The sequence below is a fragment of the Podarcis muralis genome, chromosome Z, assembly GCF_964188315.1.
Source record: "Podarcis muralis chromosome Z, rPodMur119.hap1.1, whole genome shotgun sequence".
Classification (NCBI taxonomy): Eukaryota; Metazoa; Chordata; class Lepidosauria; order Squamata; family Lacertidae; genus Podarcis; species Podarcis muralis.
This window is the reverse complement of record NC_135673.1, coordinates 21726726-21751957: the sequence shown is the minus strand read 5'-3', so window position 1 is coordinate 21751957 and position 25232 is coordinate 21726726. Positions and strand designations below refer to the sequence as shown.

The window sequence follows — 25232 nt, the reverse complement described above, 5'->3', positions numbered from 1 at the left end:
GAAAAAAGAATTCAGTGCAGCAGGTTCCTTTTGCTTCCTAGGGATACAAAGAGGAGGAGGGGAGGGGAGAGAGAAACAGCCGCGGAACGCGCGGTGCAAACTCGAGATGGAGAGGGAGATCTGCCGTCTGTTTCTGGGGTTTTCGCCCACAAGAAGCGCTTTCAGGGGACCCCGGGAGAGGGTATCCCGGCGGCACTCCGAAGCAGGCGCCGAGTGTTGGGCTCTGCTGTAAAAAAAAAAGTTGGGGGGGGGGGGAGAAAAAGAAAAACCAAACCAGCCCGTGGTTCTGCTTCCGTTCCCTTTTGCAAAGGGCAACTACTTTGTTCCACCCAGAGCCTGTCAGAACTGAAGCCACGATCCGAGGCAGGCAGGCGACTGGCCAAAGCGAGGCTGGTCTTGGGGTCGCCTGGCTCAAGCGAGCTCGACGCCTTTCGCATCCCCCGCGCACGAAGTTTCATCATCAGCGCTCGGGAAAGGACCTGCCAAAAAAGCTCGCTTGGCTCGCTGCATTGTGGCGCGGCTTCCTTCCTTTTCTTTTCTTTTTTAAAGAATAATAAAGGAGGGAGTGAAACGTTCTCTTCCCTCCCCCCGCCCCGCAAAAGAGCCAAATGGATCGCAGAAGAGGCGCAGGGAGCAGGGGGGACCGGGGCAACTGCCAAGGGGGTATGCCAGTGAGGTGTGGCTTGCATTTAAATATCCAATATGTCAATGTAAGGGGAGTGTGTGTGTACGTATATAAAGTCCAGTTTGCATCGGATCGCCGGACAGATCCAGCAGCTATGAAAGGCGACAGGACGAGGAGGTGGAGGAGGAGAAGCAGGGGGGGACGCGCTGGACCAGGCGAGCCGGCGCAGGCGGCTTGAGCTGGGGAGCTAGCAAGCGCAAGAGAGCGGCGGCGACGCCGGAGGAATCGCAGCCTCCGAGAGGGCAAGAGCTACTGCCCTCCGCTGGACCCGGAGCTCGCGTGGCTCGTTCGCTAGTACGTTCGGGCTTCCCTGCTGTCTCCTCCGGGCTTTGCGCCCCCGCGGTGGCCATGGCCGAGGTCGGCGGCTTCCTGGGCTCCCTCGATTTGGATTTGCACGGATTCTCCTCGACACTTGGGAGCGTGGCGCTCGCCGACTCGCCGGGCTTTTTAAACGAGCGCCTGGGGCAGATCGAGGGGCGGCTGCAGCGGGGCTCTCCCACTGACTTCGCCCACCTGAAAGGCATCCTCCGACGGAGGCAGCTCTACTGCCGGACCGGGTTCCACCTGGAGATCTTCCCCAACGGCACCGTGCACGGCACCCGCCAGGACCACAGCCGCTTCGGTAAGCCACGGGCGGGGTGGCAGCGGGGTTGGGAAGAGGCGTGCGCGACGGCGCTGAGCGCTAAACAAAAGCAGCGGCAGCAGCGGCAGAACCTTTAGCTCCCTTTCCCCTCAAAGTTGTAGGGAGAGTTAGCTTGGGAAGAAAAAGCGGTTGAGCATGGAGGGGCAGTAGGCGCAAGGTAGGGAGAGGGCATTGGCAGCAGCTCGAGAGGGGCGCCCGCTGGCGGGGGTGCATGCAGCCCCTACCCGCCGCGTGGGAACGTACGCCCGCCTTTGCGCTCTGTGGAGCAACCTTGCGTCCCCTGTTTACAGCCTCTGTGCTTTGGTTCGCGTCCAAGCCACGTGGTCGCCTTTCCTTCTCCCAAACTCTTTCTTCTCTCTCGGTCCCTGAACCGAAAGACCCCCTGATTGGAATCTCCTCTCTCTCTCCCTCTCTGTTCCACCCCACCGCACCGTGTTGGTGGAGGAGTCTCCCGTTCCCTTCCCACTAGCGTCCCCACCCCCGTCTCGAAAGCAGGTGTCCTTTTTTGCTCTGCCGGATCTCTCGCGCAGTCACAATAGCCGCGGAGAGCTGCCTTTATGAACTTGTTCAAAGTGCCCCGCCGCCTTGTCCCACATACAGAACTAATTACACTAGTAATATAAATCATCCCGAGCATGGATATAATTAGAATGCTAAATAAATGCGCTCACTCCCCTGAAATGCCAGCATGTTAATTTTCAATTTCCTATTCTCCCACTGCTAAACCGTTTTGCAGGTGCACAAAAAATACTTTAAAAAGCAGGCTCTTTTAAAAAAAAACAACCAACAAAAACAAAACTAGAACCAAAGAGAAGCAGGCTAGAAACATGTTTTACACACACACACACACACACACACACACACACAGGCCCATGCAGCTTACAATAGGGTAGTTTGGGAAGCTGAACAGAAAACATCAGTTCATAAGTTTATTGTTCTAGCCAAAGGCCGTGACAAACTTGTAGCTGTAGTATTAATAAGATAATTCATAACATAAACTTGGAAAGCAGAGAAGAGACAGGCAGGTGCTTTTGGAAAACCCACCCTTTGCACAATTTTAGACTAGGCACTGCTCTTCCTCCCTCTCATACCTAGTCATTAAGGTCGCAACCCTATACCTGTTTGCATGGAAGTAAGCACCATTTGATGCACTCAGGCTTACTTCTGAGCAATATGTGTGTAGGGTTGTGCTGCAAAGGGAATTTGAAGCATGAATAAAATGTGGAATCAAACCAACTAAAAATAGTTTCATAACTTTACATCCTTCATATGAAATGAAGTTTCATGATGGTAGGAATGTGATCAGAGCTTGGTAACTTTTATTTGGCAAAATATGCGGACTTCAGAACCCTGTCCTTGGTTCACTGAATGCTGGGAATGCTTAATAATCATTTTTAAAAATGCAAAGAAGAAAGTGAGGTGCAGAGAAAGGAGTGGGGTCTGAGAAGCACAGGTGTCTTGCAGGGACTCTCAAGAAGGTCCAACATGGAGACTTCAGCCATGCATCCAGCAAGTCTGGAATCCTGGGATAGCTGTGAGCACCACCCCTACCCTATTAAGATGTCTGCAGTGAAACCAGTTTTGTTCTCTCTGTCTTGTTACACACTCGTGTTCTGCAAGAAATTGAACACTTTAAAAATATAGGAGTTAGGGGGAAAGAAAAAAGGCTTACGGCCCTGTCCACCACCCACCAAGCTGAATGGTGGTTACTCCCAAGTAAATGTGTACAGGATGTCAGCCTTACTATAAATGGTATCTGCTTGGTTGAATCAACAAGCAAAGCCCTAACCGACAGGTCAGTGGAAGGTACTAATAGGCACAACCAAACCTTGTTTAATTAGCTCCTGAAAGACATAATATAATTTCCCTGTCCCTAGGAAGGAGATGGGTGGAAGAAATGGTGTGTACACCTCAGCTAGCTTTGGTCCAACCTGGCTACTACTAGCACCTGCATACAAACACACACAATTTCTAAACAAGCTATGGATTTTCTACAGCTGCAGGTCAATAAACTGCGAGAGCAACCTTCAGTGAAAAGGTTTGCTGCCAAGGATTGGCATGTAAGAGTCTAGAGCAGCTAGCCAGAGTTTAGAAATAAAGAAGAAAACCTTCCCTTTGTTCAGTGACAGCAACCCTCTTTTTCATTTGGTTTGCAAGCTGAGTTTGAAGAGTTAACTGTATGGTGCATTTAATAAATTGAAACATTAGCATTCCACAAGTGTTTCAAGCAGTTGGCATCCAGCTATGTAAATGAGACCAGGCTTCTGATATAAAATATTATAGATTTCTGCTCCAGGCTTCTCCCAAAGGCAGTGTAAAATAAATAGTTATTTGTTGTAATTGGAGGGCAAAGGCTCAGAGGGGAGGGATCAAACTGGAATCCTCAGGTGCAGATCAAGTTGGCTTGAACTCTAGGCCCGAGAAACTCAGCACCTCAGAGACCTGGCATGCTGTATTAGGTTTTTGCCCTCAGCCAATCATGAGCAATTAAATTCTGAAGTTTGTAGCTTGCATTCAGGCTTCAAGTGGCCTTTCACTCTTATTTTATAAGAATTAAGCAAGTGGGGAGGATCTCAACAAATGTTTTTTGCTGGAGACTAGAACCTCCATGTTTAGAAGCAGATGCTTAGCATAAACAAATGAAGAGTGTTGTTATCTTCATTTCTGCCTCATGAACTTTCCATAGCCATCTTGCTGCCCAATGTTGAGAACAGGGTGCTGGATCTCAGAACCGGCAGGCCTTTTCTTACGTCCTTAGAGTGCAGAACACATTTGAAACTGGATCACTGAGGCTAGCTAGCTGGCTGTCACTGAGGAAGACCTGGGCTGTGAGTTAAGAAAATGGTCTCCAAGAAGTTAAGCATGGTGATTTGGGAGCTGTAGCAATGCCCACCGACTTGGATGGCTTTAAAAGGCATTTGGGCAAATTCTCAGAGGTTAAGGCTATCAATGGCTACTAGTTATGGTGGACATGGCTACCAAGATCAGAAGCATTATGCCTCTGGGGAACATAAGTGGGGAGAATGCTGTTGTGTTCCTGTCCTACTCAGGGGACTTCCCATAGGCATCAGGTTGGCCGTGATGGGAACAAGATGCTATACTAGGTGGGCTTTTGTCTGATTCAGCAGGGCTGTTATGTTTTTATTGGCTACTGCAGAGTTGTGAGTTCAAATCCTGTGTGCAGAGAGACAGACTCTGTTTCTTTAGAGAGAAGGCTTATAACTTCATAGCAGAGCACACTCACTTTGCATGCATAATGTCCCAAAGTAGTCATTGAGAGATGATGCTTGTTGGAGTATATGGTACTGAACCATGAGAATTGCCAGGCAACTTCATATATTCAATACTATGGATCTGCCATTGCTTATTACTACCCCTCAGGTAGTGTTACTTTACTTACAAGGGAAACTTACATGGAGAATCATTTGTGTCTGGATACTGATTGCCTGGTACTCTGAGTAGGAGTCAGGGTAGTATCCTGAAGCATTGCAAAGAAGGCAGATCTGCAGCCACTTCTGGGTGGGAGGGCTAGAACGGGAGCCTGCTTCAACAAGTTGAAGAAGGTCAGGTGAAATCCATATGATGTGCATGCTGTCCCACATCCATTCATCCCAGAAGAAAGATAATCTGATCTGATCAAGTCTTGATGCAAGGAAGGGTGGTGGTGATGGGTTCTGTGGACCAGGAGCTTTCAAACTTTTGAGCTCAGTCTTGGCAAATTAGGTGCTTTCCAGATGTTGTTGTGTACAACTCCACCAGCCCTATCCTCCATATCTGTGCTGGCTGGTGCTAATGGGAAATTGTAGTTCAAAACATTCGGAGGGCGCCAGGTTGGTGAAATCTGAGCAAGCTGTTGAGAACCCTTTTCACTTTGAATCCTGGTACAGAGGATTATGGGAAGAGTCCTAGTGTGTGCAGTCCATTCAGTGTTGGCCCTCACTTTTGCTCTGTGTGAACACCTAATAATTCTCTGCTGGAAAGTGGAAGGGAGGTCTTCTCATGGAGGAATACCTGGTACGCTTCTGAGGAATCCCAAACACAGATTGAAAACCACTGCTGCAGATAGCCCAGTTGGCAACAGGGAGGGAAAGAAGGCTATGTATTGCAAAATAACCATGTGTCCCTTCATTTTTATTATTGACATGGTCAAGCACCCAAGAATGCTTGAAGTGCTAACCAGCCCAAGCATAACTCCTCATACACCACTATCTTATTCTCTTAGCAGCTGAGAACCCATCAGCAGAAGTTAAGAGGATAACAGAGATGTAAGATGCATAGTCTCACTGGCTCAAGTCCTGTAGGCTAAAATCCCACTGCCCCATCTTGCCTAACTACCTGCAAAACTTCAAACCAGTATTGAATTCATTTGGAACTTCTTACAGCTTTCCAACAGTCTGTGACAACCTTTGAGGCTTCACCTAACTACTTGCAAATCACTGTCCCAGTACAACGTTACAGCCTGTGATGTTCATTTAACTGTAGACCGGCAGTGAGGAGCCTGTGGCCCCTCTGGACAATGCTTGACTAGTACTGTCTTTGGGAAGGGTCATAGCTCAGTGGTAGAGCATCTGCTTTACTTGCAGAAGGTCCCAGACTCAATCCCTGGCATCTCCAGGTAGGGGCAGGAGAGTCCTCTGTCTGAAACCCTGAAAGAACCACTGCCAGATAGTGTGGACAGTACTGAGCTAAATATTCCTGTGTTCCCCCTGCCTCTTGGCCATGCTGGCTAGGAGTTATGGGAGTTGGAGTCCAGCAATATTGGGAGGGCCACTGATCCTGCATCACTGCTATGGCCACATAACAGTGATGCAATTTTGGGCTAAAGGCTGTAGTTCTTACTTCAGGGCATCCTCAGAAGGTTCGTGAAGGGGCTGCTCTAGAAGGAGCATTTAAGGTCTTGCAACCGAGGCTGCAGATGCACAAATTGACTGTACCTCAAAAGTGTACTGTTGTGGTCCCAGTGTCTGTGCTTTGTCAAGAGCTGAGTCAGAGCTGAACTGTCCCCAAGCCACATTGCATTTCTTGAATGGCATGTACCTTCATACTTTGAAAGTGAGACATGTAGAAAGCCACCTTCCACCAAGCCAGACTTTTGGTCCCTCTGTCTATCTACATTGACTGGCAGGGACCCAAACAGCGTCCTTTCCCAGTCTCTACCTGGAGATGCCAGGGATTGGATCTGATCTCTTTTTTATGCAAAATACATGTATCCGTATTTACAGCAAATCCCAGCAGTCCATTGCTTCAGCGTGGCAAAATGTGCACAATGGCGTTAAGAGCCATTTCAAGAGCCTTCACAACCTGATGCCTTCCAGATGCTTTGGACTACAACTCCCATGAGCCACAGCCAAAGGAGCCATGCTCACATCCGCCCCAGTGTCTTCTAGCTGTGCTGGCTGGGGATGATGGGAGTTGCTGGGGATGATGGGAGTTGAATTACAACACTTTTCCATGTGTAAGTAGAGCTGGAAAAGGAGTCACTCTTACTTCTTAGTACCCCCTTTTAAAAATCCCATGCATCAGTTTCACAGTGGAAATGACCAAAGTAAAAAAAGAAAGAAAGCATATTATTCAGATAAAGCAATTTACCTTAGTTCTCCTTTCCTTTTAAAAAAAAAGGAGGGGTACTTGACTTGCTGTTTAATGTTCCAGTTTTTCATACTTTTATTTTAGAAACTGAAAGCAGGATGGTTCATTAAGTATGTAGACTACTAGAGGCTTTGGAATGTGTAGTTTGTAGGCAGTATAATGTCCAATGGCAGCAGCACCCCTGCTAGGGCAAACACTGCAGCAAAGTTTTGCTGCATCAATCAGACACCAGTTCTTGCCTTTGCCTGCTCTGCTCTGCCCTCATTGATGTCTCCTGAAGCAGGTCACTCCCTCACCTTTTGCACAGCAGGATCAGCCTTCTTTGTAGGTGAAATGGGAAGCTTGCAACAAAATTTACTATATATATATTGTACATACACACAGCACTGCACAGCACAGCCACACATACTTTTGGAGGCTCACCTTACATACAGGATGGGTTGGATCCAGACTAGTACTCAGAGTTCCATTCAGACTCATTGAAGAGGGATAAGACAATCAGTGGCTACTAGACACGTTGGTCATGCTGTGCCTCTACACCTGGAGGCAGCAATGCTTCTGAATACCAGTTGCTGGAAACTGCAGGAGGGGAGAGGGCTCTTGTGCTTGGTTCCTCGGTTCCTGCTTGTGGGCTTCCTTTCGGGAGTATCTGGTTGGCCACTGTGGAAAGAGGATGCTGGCCTAGATGGGCCACTGGCCTGATCCAGCAGGGCTTTTCTTATAAGAAATGGGTAAAGGTAAAAGGTAAAGGTACCCCTGCCCATATGGGCCAGTCTTGACAGACTTTAGGGTTGTGCGCCCATCTCACTCTATAGGCCGGGAGCCAGCGCTGTCCGAAGACACTTCCGGGTCACGTGGCCAGCGTGACAAGCTGCATCTGGCGAGCCAGCACAGCACACGGAACGCCGTTTACCTTCCCGCCAGTAAGCGGTCCCTATTTATCTACTTGCACCCGGAGGTGCTTTGGAACTGCTAGGTTGGCAGGCGCTGGGACCAAGCAGCGGGAGCGCACCCCGCCGCAGGGATTAGAACTGCCGACCTTTCGATCGGCAAGCCCTAGGCGCTGAGGCTTTTACCCACAGCGCCACCCGCGTCCCATATAAGAAATGGGACAGGGGTGCAATTCCCCACCCCACTTCCCATTTCCCCATGCATCCTCCTGTGCCCCAATGGAAAACTTTATGGGAGCCGCATGCTAGCAAGGGGGCGGGCAGAAACAACAGACGTGACTCTTGCCTTTGTGTCGAAGGCTACATTCCAGGCATGCAAAAGTCAGAGGCTTCTTATGCACTCGTTACCACAATCCACCTCAACTGATGCATTATTGGACAAATTCATGGAGGAGGGGACTATTGGTGGCTACGTCATGATGGGAGCTATGCTGTGCCTCCACACATTTGGAGGCAGTAATGCTTCTGAACAGTAGCTTCTGGAAATCCCAGGAAAGGAGAGGGCTCTTGGGATTGAATCTTGCTCCCTGATTTCCCAATCAGGGACCTTGGCATCTTGGTTGGCAAATGTGATTGCAGGATACTGGACTAGATGGGCGACCCATCTGATCTAGGAGGCTCATCTTATGTTCTTACTATTGTGGTTCAAATACACGTTTCAGCAGTCAAAACTGATTGAGAGAGGCCCAAAGCCGTGTTAGGCAAAGAGCATGGCCTCTGAAAAGTCTCGTGGGCCAGATAGAGAAGCCTGGAGGGCTGCATTCCCTTGAGAATGGGCCTGAGATTCCCCTCCCCAGTTTATATTCACCAAAATGACAATTTACCATTGCAGTTGTGATCGGCTGTGGTACATCATCAATAGGACTCAATGGCTATGAGTATTCGGAGCAGTAGATACTGTTGCAGCAAGAGGCCTTGTGGTGGGTGGGCCTTGAGCGAATTGTGCCAGGGAGTGTGTAGCTGGTCCAAAATGTTTGAAAGTTGCTTTCCTTGCCCACCACAGACCCTAATCCCCCAAAACATGAGCAGCAATTCTGCCTGCTCAGCAGGGCTTTGTGTGTGCTAGTGTGTGTTGGGTATACTCTTTGCTGCTGTTGAAGCTCTCCTGAGATTTTGCAGGCTTTGACATGGACACCCAGTGCACCTGTTTCCAAACAGTTGCCTGGGGGGCAGTTGGGGGGGTGCGAGAGAGAGATTTAGCTGAAAATTTAGATTTGCAGATACTAGTACAACATGCAACATTGTTCTGAAGCCCCCTTGCCCGTGGATATGGCTGTACGAGGAGAGACAGGTGCAGGCAGCTGAAGTAATCCTTAAACAATTGTTTTAGTAGTATAACAATGACTGGCAGGCTGCCCTGCTCCAATGGAAGTTCAAAGATAATTCAGCTTTTCAGACATCAGAAATTCCAGTCAAATCTCACAGAATGTGATCTGGAGAGGCTCAAAAGAGTGAGTGGAATGAATATCTCCACCACAGAAGAGAAGACAAGAGCTGGAAAAACAAATCATGTTTGGCCACAGAAAACTCCCCCTTGCAAGCAGAAAGTGAATTCTTGACTGAGTCCCAACAGCCACTCCCAGTACTGGTGAAGCATGGGTGTTGGAGGCTTCCCTTGCAAATCGAGCTAGATAATGGCAAAATTCTTTCCCAGACACCTTGGTTGGATTTGCATTGCCGTCATTCTTTCTTTAAAATCTGAAGCATGCTCCTCAGATGTCCAATTTTTTGAGGTTATATTGCAGCTTTTGCCAGCCTCTTTACTACAGCTCCAATCAGCCCTAGCCAAGACATAGAGCTGCAATTTCTAGAGTTTCCTGCAAAGAAGGGTTGGTGGTTAAACTGTTCCAGGAGGGGAATAAAGGGGGGGGGGGGTATCTACCAACAACTCTCAGCACCCTTGACAAACTACAGCTCCCAGAATTCTTTAGTTGAAGCCATGACTGTTTCTAGTGGTATCTTTAAATGTAAGGTGTTAGTGTCACCCAAGTGAACATGTAACTGCTTTTGATATGTGATCTTAATGTTCTTCTGTTTGCCAAATGTTTTAGCTGTTCCTGTTTTATCTGTAAACTGCCTTGAGTCCCTGTCAGCATATAAATAATAATTAATAGTATAATAATGATTAATGCCTTTATTAAGGGGTCTCTGAAGGCAAATGACATATAATTCTTAAACATGAACGACTGATTTTGATTTATTTATTGTACTTCTATGCTGGTTTTCATTGAAATGAATCGTGATGCAGCTTACAAGCAATTATGATTAACAAATCAATATGGCATTTATCAGGGACGTGGGTGGTGCTGTGGGTTAAACCACAGAGCCTAGGACTTGCCGATCAGAAGGTCAGCGGTTCGAATCCCCACGACGGGGTGAGCTCCCATTGCTCGGTCCCTGCTTCTGCCAACCTAGCAGTTCGAAAGCACATCAAAGTGCAAGTAGAGAAATAGGTACCACTCCAGTGGGAAGGTAAATGGCATTTCCGTTCTCTGGTTCGCCAGAAGCAGCTTAGTCATGCTTGCCACATGACCCTGAAGCTGTATGCCGGCTCCCTTGGCCAATAAAGCATGTTGAGCACCGCAACCCCAGAGTTGGCCACGACTGGACCTTATGATCAGGGGTCCCTTTACCTTTATGGCATTTATCACCCATAAAACAATATTAACAGCATTAACTAAAAAGCAACTAAGAAAAATTAGCTCAGTGCTGTTAAGTTCATACACACATGCTCCACGCCCCATGACTTATAATCTTCCACTCAATTAAATTCATTAAAATACACATAAAACACACATAATGCCCATTGTTAAGACAGCTCAGACAGATGTTGCGCTGGCTGGCATCCTTGGGTAGTGGGCCATGGTGGAAATGGTGGGGCTCTTGGGCCTACCATCAGTGGCGAAGTGGATGTAGCTTGCCCAGGCACCATGGATGAGGAACCTGCCCAGATTGCTCTTGATAATAGGGAGGTCCACTCCCACTCAAGGAAGTCCAAGACAAGCTTGTACCTCCAGAACAACAAATCACAACTGCACTCTGTGTAGCGGCTGCCCACAAGATCCAGCAATGCCTCCATTAATAGTATTGTATCTAAATCATATGTGCAAGGATATTCGTACATAAATCAAGTCACTGTCATAAAACTGAAAGGAAACAGTAAACATCTGAGTGCAGTGTCCGTTCATCCCCTTCAAATTTTGATAAGCATGTCAACCTCAGTTTGTGTTCATAGCAGGGAGGGATTTGATTTTTTTAATGTAGTTGTAGCAACATCATATTTCTATCTTAAACTAGATATAGCTGTGTCTTCTCCACCTCAGTTTCCACCATGGTCTTCTTCAAATAGGTGCCATAAAAATAAATACAGGCCCTTATAACAACAAAAACACCATAAACAGGCAGAAACATCTAATTTTCTGTAACTTCACACCACACATTGTTTCAAATACATGCACACAATAACTTCACCACCAAACTGTTTCCAAGGGGCTCAGCAGCCTACGAAAAGGAAGCAACAGGCATGGTCCTAGCTACAGTATTGTGAGGTAATATAGGCTAAAATAGGCTAATTGCCCATAATAGTGGCCACTCCCTGACTCAACTCTTCCACTGAGCACATTCAGCCTTGCTAAAGTGGTATATCTCATTGGGTTATGAATGCACTAAAAAAGCATCCTTGTGTGATGAGGAAACCTTACCTTGTTAGGTGTCCTGATCACAAAGAAGCTACTGAATGCATTTGGCCAACATAACCTCCCCACCTAGCAGTTCGAAAGCACTCCTAAGTGCAAGTAGATAAATAGGTACCGCTTTATAGCGGGAAGGTAAACGGCGTTTCCGTGTGCTGCGCTGGTGCTGGCCACGTGACCCGGAAGTGTCTCTGGACAGCGCTGGCCCCCGACCTCTTGAGTGAGATGGGCGCACAACCCTAGAGTCGGACACGACTGGCCCGTATGGGCAAGGGTACCTTTACCTTTACCTTTACAACAGAGCTGAAGCAATACAGCTCAGACCAAATGCTGTGTAGGGTATGTATGCAAGGCAAAGCTCCAAGTGTTTCTCTCAGTGCAACTTCTGGAGCCAGAAGCATGAAAACCTTCTTTTCTGGAGAGTGATGTATTTAAAATGAATAAGTAGGGCATGCGCAGGCTCAAGCAACAAGGTGATACTATAATGAACATGGAGTGCAGCAAGGCAGTCACGATGACATACCTGTTCTATGTATAGCCATGACATCGTCCTTGCACTTGAGGTCTTGCTAGTATGCCTTGTGAGCTCATGAGTGACTGAGCAATGAATGGTTCTTCCAAGTGGTACTTTGAGAATCTTAGAGCTAGCAAAAAAGCATGTAAGTGATGTAACCCAACCAGGGTGGGTCAAGTGTGCTTGTGAAGGGTTGGATGGACATTCTAGAGGCTCTATAAATAAATGGGAGGAACCATGTGACTATCACTGCTCTTCTCTCCCTAGCCTGTTCCCTTGCTGTTGAATGCAACCTCTCTGTGTGCTGTTAGCTGCAATTTGGGGTTCTTGATTTGGAGGCCCCTTAAGGCCTCCATGAAAAAGTAGCAGTTCTGACCTCCTCACTGCCATGTGTCTTTCTGGCCTACCACACCAAATATCCTCATGTCTGGTGGAGCTACAGCTGTCCTGGCTGTACCTAAGGAGGTAAGTGCAGGGTTTCCCAAACCTGGGTCTCCAGCTATTTTTGGACTACAACTCCCATCACCCCTAGCTAGCAGGACCAGTGATCAGAGATGATGGGAGTTGTAGTCCAAAAACAGCTGGAGACCCAAGTTTGGAAAACCCTACTTTAGTGGAAGGAATGAGACTGGACATGCTGCTCTTGGCTGCCCCAGAGCTGTTCCCTACATTGAATACTTTACTGCTATGATTACATGGACCCCAGCTTTGGGAAACATAAGATGCACAACCACAAATCATAGAATCATAGAATTGTAGTGTTGGAAGGAGTCCCAAGGGTCATCTAGTCGAACCTGTGCAGGAATCACAGCTAAGGAATCCCCAACAGATGGCCATCCTCTGCTGAGATCAAATCCAACCTCTGCTGAGAAACCTAGTGCCTCGCTCTCACTCTGGGTGCTTCAAGTACTAGGAGCCATTGATAGCCCTCTCCTCCATGAATTTGTTCACTCTTCTGTTAAAACAATCCAAGTTGGGCAACCGGCTCATGATGTCGCTATAGCTGCCTGACGAAACATGGCAGCAACACACCCCTCTCCTCCTGGCCCTAGAAGGAAATGGGGAAAGGGAAATGGGGGAGGGGGGAGGCTAAGGGACTACCTACCCGCTTCCCTGTGTTTTAAAATCAAGGGAGACAGGGAGGAAAAAAGAGGCAGCACTTACCAAGAGGGAGGTCTGTAGGATTCACCATCAAGGCCAGCGCCATTCTGGCATCAGTGGTAACAAGCAGAAGAACAGGATGGGAGCAAGGCAGAGGGCCCACCCCTTTCCCAGCCCAGCTCTGCTCACACCTCCACATTAGACCAGCTAAAGTCATATGCAAAGAAGTTTGGTTCCGCTTGTTGAGAAGCCTCTGGCTGACAGTACCAGCTAATGTTTCCAACAGCTGCTACAAACACCTGTGGAAAGCCCCCTTCCAATGCTCTTTCTGAACTGCTTCTACTCATTCTCCCTCACTATGTAACTGCCTGCCTTTTTCCTGGTTTTTGAGTAATAGAGAGGAACATGGAAAACAATTTACGGGCCTTCCTTGTTCTCCCAGCAGCTCTGAGTCCAAGAAGTGGGGTGCTATTCCAGGGAGGGAGAGGACTCTAGCAGGCAGAGCCAAGAGAGGGTTGATAGGAGGTGAGTGACTGTAGTGACTTAGGAATTGCTAGCTGCTGTGGTCACTCAGAAGGTTTCATCCTTGTGGAACTTCATTCACAGTCTTCTCTCTTGAACTGGCCCATAGCAGCTTAATAATCTGCTTTTATGCATTTGTGCAATTCTTGCTCATTTTTAGGTTACTCTGCATAGCATAAAAACAGATTGTTCCTCTTATTGTATTTGTGACCTTAATGATTGTATTTGTGATTGTATTTGTATACCCTCTTTGTGGTATTTCCCCAAGGTGTTCAGTTTTTCATATGAAAGGTTGGTTCCACCACCACCCCAATCCAAACGATATTATTATATCCACAAACTCTCTTTAATAAAGCTTCTCCAAGTACTGCTGGAAGAAATGGATTACACTGACCCATTTTGTACTGGCTTCAGACCACATTTTGTCACTCAGGCTTGGTTTCTCTGATATATAATCTTGATCAGAAGGAAAACCAGGAGCAGGAGGGGGAGGATGAGGATGTGTCGATTCTCCTTGATTTCAGCAGCTTGAGATACCGTCAGCCACTGAACCTTTCTGGACCAGTTCTGTGGGATGGGGTTGGGGGCATGATGATATGATGGTTCTGATCCTACCTTCAATGGTGGTTTGAGAAGGCAGTATTGGAGGATCTCTGCTGAATCCTACGGCACTTGTGTTATGTTATGGCACTCTGTCCTCCCACCCTACTCCCTAACATCTGTATGAAGTCACAAAGTAAAATCACCTGAGGATTTGGGGAGAGGTGCCGCAAATATCCATATCAATTTCTCCTTGTCAGGTGAGGCTGTGAAGGTGCTGAACCAGTAACTGAATGTGGGAATGGGCTGAAAGCAGGCCAATAAATTGAAGCTGAATACTATTAAGGTAGAGGCACTGCGGATATATGTGCTTTGGGTTAGGGGAAGTGGTGAGCTAGGCTTTGATGCAGATTGTACCACCCACCACCCCTCCAAAGTCAGCAAATTCATAGCCTAGTGCCAGCTTTGTCACTAGAAGCCCAGGTTGACTCAGTGACACAGCTTCGGCTGGTTCACCAACTGTGGCTGTTTCTAGACAGACAGTCTAGCCATGGTTATCCATTATCTGGAATCTTCCTGCCCTCAAGTTGACATGGAAGCTTCAAGTGATGCAGAATCTGGCTGCCAGACTTTTGATTACCACTGCTACATTTCTTTGTATACCAGTCATAAGAGAATTTCATTGGCTGCCTGCTTGTTTCTAGGGCCAATTCAAGCTGCTGACACTTGCCTTGAAAGGCCTAAATAGCTTGGGGTCCAAATATCTGAAGGAACACCATCTTAAGGTATACTGTTGAGGGTTTATTTCCCCCAGGTACTGTCTTTATCAGAGATCCACTCTCCAATCTCAGGAATGAAAGCTTTTTCAGCTGTGGTGCCCTGGCTGTGGAGCTCCTTCTCAAAAGAAGCCTTCCTGGCAACTTGGTGCCAGGCAAAAACATTTCTATTTGCCCAGGCCTTTAAAATTCTTAAGTCTTAGTTGTGTTCATTTTAAAGATGATTTTTTAAAAAGGATGTTATTTGTCCTTTTATTGTGATATGATATAAATGAGTTGAGAAGTCTGGGTAGAATTTAAATTGTTTTATTTACTGTAATGATGCCCACCAGGAGTGGTATTGTTTGTATTGAATAACTCTCAATTTTTAATTTCTTTTCAAAGGAATTTTGGAGTTTATAAGCTTGGCTGTAGGGCTGGTTAGTATCCGTGGTGTGGATTCTGGACTTTACCTTGGGATGAACGAGAGAGGAGAGCTGTATGGATCGGTAAGTGTTAGCCCTTCAGGTTTATGGAATATCAAATACTGTTGGAGTGGGTAACATTAAGGTTTTATTATGCCTTGATATTTTCCAAGATACCCATTTCAATCTCTTGTGGCTCTGACTTCCACAGCTACTCTTTTGCATTTGGGATCCCCAGCAACTGATTAGTGACCATGGTACAATTATGGTACTGAAAATGAGCTGCAGCTATGAGTTGCAGAAGTAGTAGGCTCCACAAAAAGCGAACAGAAGTGTAGGGTCTTTTAGCCCATGTTAAAGGTAGCCACCTATGAGGTAGGCAGTCAGTGATCAAGTAGGATGGGAGTTATGGCTCAACAACATCTAGAAGACTATTATCATTATTTAATGTATTTATATCCCACCTTTCTCCCAAATAGGGATCCAATATGGCTCACATTTTAAAATGTTATAAATTACAAAGTTATTTGTATTTGACCAGTGGTCAGCATCACCCACGCCTTCGTTTTCTATGCCCTGTCTAAATAAGATGGTCTTAGCTTGCTGGCAGAACGATTACAAGGAGGGAACCATTCGTAACCTCTGCCGGGAGGGGATTCCACAATATGGGAGCAGACACAGAAAAGGCTCTCTCTTGTGCAGACAAGGGAGGGGCTGTAGCTCAGTGGTAAAACACCCAGGTCCCTGCCACTGCTTTAAAGGTAAGCACCAGTGCCTGCCTTGAGTTATACCCAGAAACTGACTGGTCATTTGCTGTCCATTGTTTGTTTGGGGAGTTTCTGGCAGACCCAGGCAGATCCAAGAGTATGACTGATAGTGTGTCTCTTTTGAGGTTCTCATCTTGTTTAGGAAAGCCATGAAACACAGACCATCGTCAGGTCTGTGGATATTTTGTGCTTATATTTAAATGCTGCATTCAACATCACCACCAAAGAAAAGCCTGATTTTGTGACTCAGGGTTCATCCACATTTACTGTATATTTTGCCCTGTGCTTTCTAGGCACAGGTCTGTGTCCAAGCACTTTTTCTTTTTCTTTTTCCCCCTGCCACTTTCCCCAGGAAAGCCCACATTTTAACTCTGAATCAGAACAAATGGCAATTCAGGCTTTCCACAGAATGGTTCTCAGTGGTAAAGTTTTTGCAGGGAAAGGACTGGGGCCCCAAAAAGTGCTCAGGCATGGAACTTTAAAGTGTCTAGAAACATTGCACAGAAGAAAGTCTGGATGAGCCCTCTTTTAAAATGTGAACATTTAATAGAGATGCACATTTTTTCACTTGCATAATTTCCGCTGCTATTTTACAATTATTTTGCGTAATTTCTTCTGGTCTTGCTACTTATAGTGAACTATAAAAAGCCTCACACACAGCCAGTGGAAATCTTGTTCCGACACACCTCTGGGCTTCTGAGACTTCAGTGAACACATTTTGGCATATCTTCCCAGTCATCTGGGTCAGAAACTTTTGAAAAGTTGGAGCTGGGACTCTAGGAAGTTCTATATTCTGCACTCCCCTATAATTGTGACATGCACATGGGCCTGGCTATCGCTTGGATGCACTCTGCTTTGGAGCAGCCCACAATTTGGACCAGAAATTTGCCAGTCTTGTTATGGATCTTTCCTGCTCAAATTAGAAAATAAGTTAAAATGCTCACCTGGGTGTCTTGATTATGCTAATCTGATTTAAATCCCAATTCCAAATCAAAGTCCATTCAGACTAATTATAGTATCCTGTTACCCCTCTGTGATGTGTTCTCTTGGCAGTCTCAGCAGGAAAGCCAACCCCATGCTGATTTCCAGTTGGATGATTCCATGCCATAAAAAATCTTTTGACACATACAGGATTCTTACTGGATTCTGCTTTATGGCACAAGACTGCAATGCCATTTGATGGGTTGGCATGGGAAAGTGTCGGATTTGGCTCTTTCTAAGCATCTAATGCAAGGGATGCAGGTGGCACTGTGGGTTAAACCATAGAGCCTAGGGCTTGCCGATCAGAAGGTCAGCGGTTCAAATCCCCACGACGGGGTGAGCTGAGCTCCCGTTGCTTGGTCCCTGCTCCTGCAAACCTAGACAGCTTGAAAGCACGTCGAAGTGCAAGTAGATAAATAGGTACTGCTCTGGCGGGAAGGTAAACGATGTTTCCGTGTGCTGCTCTGGTTTACCAGAAGCAGCTTGGTCATGCTGGCCACATGACCCGGAAGCTGTACGCCGGCTCCGTCGGCCAATAAAGCGAGATGAGCGCCGCAACCCCAGAATCGGCCACGACTGGACCTAATGGTCAGGGGTCCCTTTACCTTTACCTAAGCATCTAATGCAGCAGAAAATTATTTTCAAAGACCAAACTAACCACAGTCATTTTGACAAGGTCTGGTTGCCATATATCAGCAATGTAAAACAGAAGTGATGTTAATGTCAGACCTCCAGCCACTTACTTATGAAGAGGCTGTCACAGATAAATGAAGCCTTGGCGATACATTCAGTGATTCAATTACTTGACAGCGTTCCTGCTCATTTTCTTTCTTATATGTTCTTTCATTTTATTAATTTCATAAAATATATACACCACTTGATTGTGTGTGTGGGACCCTCAAAGTGGTTTACTAAAAAGGATAAAGCAGTAAAATTATGAGTAAGAAAGAATGACAACAATAAATTGAAACTATTGAAAAGTTAACAATACACTAAAAACAGATTAAAACTCACATCAGCTTTCTATACATCTGAGTAGGCTTGTCTAAACAAGAATGTTTTTAGCAGGTGCCAAAAAGAGTACAGTGATGGTGCCTTCCTGGTGTCAATAGGCAATGTGTAGTTGCAGATCAGGTATTCTATGGCAATGGAAGAGGTTCAGTGGGCATATATGGGGGTAAGGTGAAGCTGAGGTATATGTAACTGATGTATGTATGTATGTATGTATGTATGTATGTAACATTCTGCAGGTTTTGTTCAAATGTCATTTTATTATAAAGCCAATAAAATATTCTACAAAAAAAAATAACCCATCAACACCGAAATGTTCAGCATTTGCAAATTTTCACCATGGTGGACACAGAGCAGCATCCTGCACAGGCTGGAACATAGGAAGCTGTAGTTCCATCCAACCCAATGTGTTCTGCTTTGAATGGCAGAGGCTCTCCAGGATCTGACACAGGAGCCTTCCACATCACTTGCTATCATTTTGCAGTTGGAGGTGCCATGGGATTGAGCTGGGACTTTTCCAGATGCAACTGCATCATTGCTAGTGTGTGATGATGTTGAAGCACATTATGAAGGAGCAGGTTCTCAGACACGGCCACTAATCCACACGCTTTCTCCCTCATGGCTGCCATGGTGAAGAGGCCTAGTTTGTATGACATGTACAGTGCAGATTTTCGAACTGTCTGGCACGGGATCCTCCATGAGATGTGTAGAGAGCCAGTGTAGTATCATGGTCAGGGTGTTGGACTAGGACCTTGGAGACCAGGGTTTGAATCTCCACTTGGCCATGAAGCTCACTGGAGTTGACGTTGGGCTAGTCACTGCCACACCTTGAGCTCTTTGTAGGAAAACATGGGAGATATATATATATATGTATATATATGAGAGAGAGAGTAACAAAGAGCAGGCTTCCCTGAAATAAAGATTGCTAGCCACAACCCCTCTTCTGTCACAGAGCATTGCAAGAGTTCTATCATGCTCACAGTCCATGCAGAGCATCTCATACCATCCAAGGACACTCCCCAAATAGGAAAATAGCAAGTTGCCTTGCACTGTCAATTTAGCTCAGTTTAGCTCATGTCCACAGTGCATGGCCTCAACTCTTCAGAGTTTCTGATGAGACATTTATAGCCCTACCTGGAGGTGTCATTGGGGATTGAATCTAGAACCTTCCGCATGCAAAGTATATGTTTATGACTAAGCTATGCTTCTCCCCACTCCCCACCCCGAAAAACAATTAGGAACATAGTTGGTTGTCTTAGCCTGAGTTAAGCCATAGCTCCAATCCCGCTCAATATTCTTTACACTGACTGAATGTTGGAAGATTCAGGACACATAAAAGTAAGTACTTATTCACTCAGAGCATAAATGGTCTCAGCCCTGTATACCTGAAGGAGCATCTCCACCCCTGTGTTCAGCCCGGACACTGAGGTCCAGCGCTGAGGGCCTTCTGGCAGTTCCCTCACTGTGAGAAGTGAGGTTGCAGGGAACCAGGCAGAGGGCCTTCTCAGTAGTGGCGCCCACTGTGTGGAATGCCCTCCCATCAAATGCCAAACGGATAAACATCTAGCTGACTTCAGAAGACATCTGAAGGCAGCCCTGCAGAGGGAAGTTTAAATAAAAAAGTTTGATGTTTTATTATGTTTTCATATATTTTGGAAGCCGCCCAAAGTGGCTGGGGCAACCCAGTCAGATGGGCGGGGTACAAATAATAAAATAATTTATTATTATTATTATTATTATTATTATTATTATTATTATTATTAGAATATGGAACTCGCTCCCACAGGAGGCAGTGATGCCAACTTGGATGGCTTTAACAGAAGACTGGAGAAATTCAAGGAGGAGAGGGCTATCAATGGCTCCTAGTACTTGAAGCATCCCGGAGTAAGGGCAAGGCAAGGAGGAAGGGTGAAAGCATTCACACGCCTTTGTGCTGCGAGAAGGATGGGAAGCTTCTCCCACGTTTGATCTCGCCATGTCGCCATACACATATACATCATACACTCTATAGTCTGATAGGTGACTTTTGCACGCGTGCCCTCGAGCCTGCGCCTCCAGTGAGGGCCTGTTTCACCAACTCCTAGGTATGCCTCTGCTCTTACTGGTAAAAGCTCTCTGGGATTTCATGCTCAACCCTATCAAGAGATGCTGGGGACTGAACCTGGGACAAAGCAGCTGCTCATGTAAGATGATCCTTGTGGAAAAGGTTGTGGAAAGGATTCCCTTAACACTGTGGGGCAGGCAGTAGCATGGCCAGCAGTATATTGTGCAAGGGAATACCAGTCAAGTGAATGGTTTTCTTAAACCCAAGGGTTGGGAATTTTCTTCCATCCAAGGGCCACATTGCCGATGGGCAAACTTCTAGGATGCCACATGCCAGAGATAGGTAGAGCCGGAGGCAAAAGTGGATGAAAGAACAGATGTGACTCTTAACCTAAGCCTTCTGACTTCTACAATGCACTCATCCCTCTTATCTAGGCAAGCAATAGTTCAGGGGGCACATTTCAGGTAGGCAAAAGCACCTGAGCAAAGTATGGAGAAGGACCAGTGAGAGGTGTAGCCTAGGGAGAATCCCAAGGACCAGACAGAGAATTATGGGGGTCACATTTGCGCGCGCGCACACACACACACACACACACGTTGTTCATAGAAGGCTCTTCCCAAATAGGTGGCCAGGCAGGACAAATTAAATCCTGGTCTAGATTACAACAGTGTGCCCAACTCCGGATCAGCCTGCTCCCCAGCCATTGAAAAGGACCCTCCCGTGAGATATTCTCTTTGCAAGGGGAAGGCCATAGCTCAGTGATAAAAGCAACTGCTTTGCCTGCGGAAGATCCCAGGTTTGATCCCCTAAGGAATTTCCGTATATGGCTAAGAGAGAACCCTGCTTGAAACCCTGGAGAGCTGCTGCCAGTCAGTGCAGACAACTGAACTGGATGGACCTAGTCTAGCAGTGTTCCTGTGTCAAAGTCCCATGCTCAGATTAAGCCAGTACCATTGACACAAAAGGATGACTAATTCCGAAGGAGCTGAATCATCGTATCAATATCAGTCAACCATTCCTGGGCTTAACTATTTTAGGGATGTGACCTCAGGATATCCTTACTGCCTTGGGGCATGACCTCAGCCCATGGTTATGTTGCTTCTCGGAATCCCTGTGCTCAGACGGAACCTCCCAGGGTTGTTTTGCTCTTCTCTCTGCAGCAGAGTCCCTAGGAATTAAACCACTGCTATCATTTGCTCCCTAGGGCACCTACTCAAACATTTGCCATTAGCCTTGGTTCTCCTACACACCATGTGAGGTGCTACTCCTGTTTCTCGGGGGCTTATTTGATGGAAAGCTCCTCCATTCAAAGTCATTTATAACCATTCATTCAAACAAATCCAGATGTCAGGGAGAATGGAGTCATGGAATCATAGAACTATAGAGTTGAAAGAAACCCTAAGGGTCATCTAGTTCCTTGTGATGCTAGCATAGCGGCCTTCTTTCCATGCTACCTCTCCATGTGCAAAGTCAGCCTCACTGTGTTCTATGGGTCTTACTTCCAAGCAAGGAGGCACAGGGTTGCAGCTATAAACTTGGGGTACCTAGGGATTGCTGGGGAATGACAAATACAGAGCACCTCATGGGCTATGGCACCCATGCTGCAGATAGACAACAGATGATGGGTACCACTTTCTTGCCCTGCTTGTAAGCTTCCACAAGGCAGCATGTGTTCAGGGGCAGAGCCCACACTTTGCATGCCAAAGGTCTCAGGTAGCATCTCCAGGGTAGCAAGTGATGAGGGGCGGCAGCTCAGTGGTGGATCATCTGCTTTGCATGCAGAAAGTCCCTGGTTCAATCCCAAACATCTCCAGCTGGGAGAGGCTTCTGCCTGAAACCCTGCAGAGTCAGTATAGGCAATACTTTGAAAGCCAATGTGGCATAGTAGTTAGAGTTTTGGATTAGGACCTGGGAGACCAGGGTTCAAATCCCCACTCAGCCATGAAGCTTACTGGGTGTAATCTTGGGGGTTGGTCACTCCCTCTCTGACTAACCTACCTCACAGGATTGTTGTGAGGATTAAATGAGGAGCGGGAGAACCATGTATGCCACCTTGAGCTCCTTGGAGAAAAAGGTGGGATATAAATGCAACAAACAAGCAAGCAAGCACACACACACACACACACACACACACACACACACACACACAAACAGCATGAGACCCTGGAGAGCCACCGTCAGAGTAGGACCACATTGCCCAAGATGGAAAGGACTTTATAAACCTTGCTTCTTATATTCAAACGGCATGCTGAACAAAATGGGTCTTTGGGTTGATCCAGCAGGGCTGCCCATGTGAACGGAATGTTTGTAGATTATTCTTCATAAGTCTTTTTCTCCCCACCCACTCTCTCTCCCTGATCCCCTCTTCCACCCCACCTACACACACAGAAGAAGCTGACAAGGGAGTGTGTTTTCCGTGAGCAGTTTGAAGAAAACTGGTACAACACTTACGCTTCAACCCTCTACAAACACTCTGACTCCGAGAGACAGTATTACGTTGCTTTGAACAAAGATGGCTCTCCCAGAGAAGGATACAGGACTAAGAGACACCAAAAATTCACTCATTTTTTACCAAGACCTGTGGACCCTGCTAAGATCCCTGCAATGTACAGACATCTCTTCCACTACAGGTGATGTTCTCTGCAGCTTGAGCAGCCATTGTGTATATATTTACTTGGGTTTCCATGGTTTCTGCCAGGACGCTCCATCCCATAGCCATTCCATCGTTCTTAACAAATCTGGATACCAGATAGAGGAAACACTGCCTATTCCTTGGAGTTTTCTTTTCTTTTCTTTCTAAAGGTAGTTGAGTTTACTACCGGGACAGGTGAGGATAGTGGCAGGGTGGGAGCCGAGCTTGGAAAACCCTACATAAACCATTCATTAGTTCAATTACTCTCTTTATCTGGTGGGCTAAGAGAAGGCAAAAATTGACACGGGGGAGAAAAGATTATTTCTGAAATGACAACCACCACCGCCAGCACCAGTTCCTAGCCACGCGGCCATGGTGGCCACACCACAGAAGACCACAGCAATGACTTGTGTGTACTGCTCACAGGCTTGGAATAGTTATTAAGAGGGCCCACAGAATGGATGGGGCCTCTTCCTATTTGACACTTGGATTCTCTTGAGGTGGCCCTAGCAGACTCGTCCTATGTTGCTAGGCCAGAACTCCTCACTGTAGGCTCTAGCTGATAAGACTTCCATAGTGGGAAAATGGAGGGCAGAATGTAGAGTATCCAAACCAAAGCTTACATCTGGCAATCCTGGGTCCAGAGGGATGTGAGGGAGGGGGGCGTTGTGTGTGGGCACACATGTGTGCATGTTTCCTGCTGTTGGAATAGGAGCAGAGGAGGGTGAGTCAAGAACCTTAACATTCTTAACACAATCCTGTTCCTAAGGACAAAAATCTATTTATAAAATGTATATGATATTTATTTTATATATTTATTTATTTCAAAAAAAAATTACTATTTTTAAAATGAGAGATATTATGGCCCAACTTTCATCAGGAAGGGTAAGGTCCTATTGGAATAGGAGGGAGGAAAGGGGGTGGGGAGAAATGAGTTTTAAGAGCTTTTCGGCAATAAAATTGTCTTTATATATTGCGGGTGGCTTGCTAATTTATTCCAGTCACATCCATTGTTAATTATGAGGCCCCTCCAGATAACATTATTTTTCTCTTCACACGCATTCAAGATGAGTTGTTCTCTTAACGGGATCGATACTCCCATCTTCATAGAATCATGGAATTGTAGAGCTGGAAGGGACCCAGTCATGGACTGGCTAGACACAGAGGAATGGTGGGAGGCACCAGCTGGGGAACCTCCAAGGAAAGAAGGCTCAGAGTCCAGGGAGTGGTGGTGGGACTACGGTATGTGGTCAGAGGGAGAAGATGGAGCAGACTGGGAGGAGGAGGTGTCAGGAGCTGAAGAAGTAACAGGATTTAGTTAGCAGGGAGAGGCTGTGGCAGAGGGCAGTCCAGAATCAGCAGGAAAGGAGGGGGGCCAAGAGGCAGAGATGAGGCAGGCTGCTGAAGAAGCCAGGGGGTCTCCCCCTTCTGCTGCGACCAACTCCCTTCTCCCCTGGTCTCCCAGGACCCGAAGAGGTATGAAGAGGTCGGAGCAAAGACGGACGCGCCGGCGTTGTCTCAGATTGCTCAGGAAGGACCCAGGAGAGGAGGAGACTTAGTCAGCTGTGGGAAGGCGGGGACCTTCAGTCTTCACAACTGCCTTATAGGGGCAAAACCTACCAAGAAGAGTTGCTGTGCTCATTAGGCCTGGCACTCCTGAGCAGGCCTTGTCTCTAATAAAGAGTTAACTTCACTTACTCTGTGTGATTTATTGCTGGCTGGCTTCCAGACACCCCAAGGGTCATCTAGTCCAACACCCTGCAGTGCAGGAATCACAGTTAAATAATCCCTGACAGATGGCCATCCAAGTTATGCTTAAAAACCTCCAATGAAGTAGAGTCCACCACCTTCCAAGGTAGTCAACTCCACAGTTGAACAGCTGTTCAAGTTGATTTGCACCCTCGAAACTTTCAGGATCGTCACATTACATGAGCAGCAATCCATTTGTGAACCAAAGCCTTTCAGCAAATATCCTGAAATCTTTCACTTAATAAATTCTCCAGGTTTTAGAATGTGCCCCACCCCTACCTCTGTTGCACTATAGCATCTTGGCAACAACCTGATTTGAAGTTGCTTCCTTGTGGTTTAGCCACTCCCACATACTTCCTGTTTCTGTTGTTCTTGTGGAACTGAACAAAGGTTTAGCACAACAATTGCAGCCAAACATTAAGACTTAAAAAGTGGAAGCATGGTGCTGGCATGCTGTCACAATGTAAATCATTTACACTTAATTGAAAGAGGTGTGGAGACGAAATTGCTGCCCACCTGTTCCCTTTTGCTTCTGAGTGGAAGCTTGGGGGGCTTTGCTTGCGTGTGGAGTAGTGATGGGGGAGAGATTCAATAAAGTCCACACTTTAAAAGCAAACCGACCTGATATGAAC

The 25232-nt window shown here is 46.6% G+C and overlaps 1 protein-coding gene and 1 long non-coding RNA gene across 3 annotated transcripts; one reads left to right on the top strand and one right to left on the bottom strand.

Moving 5' to 3' along the window:
• Nucleotides 1–279: 279 nt before the first annotated feature.
• FGF16 (fibroblast growth factor 16) lies at nucleotides 280–24544 on the top strand. Of its 2 annotated transcripts, none has more exons than XM_028715689.2 (4): nucleotides 280–1307; nucleotides 15397–15500; nucleotides 22611–22849; nucleotides 24317–24544. In XM_028715689.2, the coding sequence occupies exons 1-4, from the start codon at nucleotides 1034–1036 to the stop codon at nucleotides 24408–24410; spliced, it is 711 nt and encodes a 236-aa protein (XP_028571522.1). In that variant the 5' UTR covers nucleotides 280–1033; the 3' UTR covers nucleotides 24411–24544. The 2 variants fall into 2 exon arrangements, with proteins under 2 accessions (XP_028571522.1, XP_028571521.1); XM_028715688.2 differs by having other exon boundaries at nucleotides 285–1307; nucleotides 22608–22849.
• On the bottom strand, nucleotides 9586–13347 carry LOC114589345 (uncharacterized). The gene is made up of 3 exons (XR_003704641.2): nucleotides 13238–13347; nucleotides 12083–12203; nucleotides 9586–9684 (listed from the first exon to the last, which is right to left on the bottom strand). It is a non-coding gene; the product is annotated as an uncharacterized LOC114589345 (long non-coding RNA).
• Nucleotides 24545–25232: the final 688 nt, after the last annotated feature.

Excerpts from the sequence above, each read along its gene's own strand:
- FGF16 (XM_028715688.2), top strand. The coding sequence starts at position 1,034 with ATGGCCGAGGTCGGCGGCTTCCTGGGCTCCCTCGATTTGGATTTGCAC. Across the intron at positions 1,308-15,396 it reads CCAGGACCACAGCCGCTTCG|GAATTTTGGAGTTTATAAGC; the intron begins GTAAGCCACGGG and ends TTCTTTTCAAAG. Across the intron at positions 15,501-22,607 it reads GAGGAGAGCTGTATGGATCG|AAGAAGCTGACAAGGGAGTG; the intron begins GTAAGTGTTAGC and ends CTACACACACAG.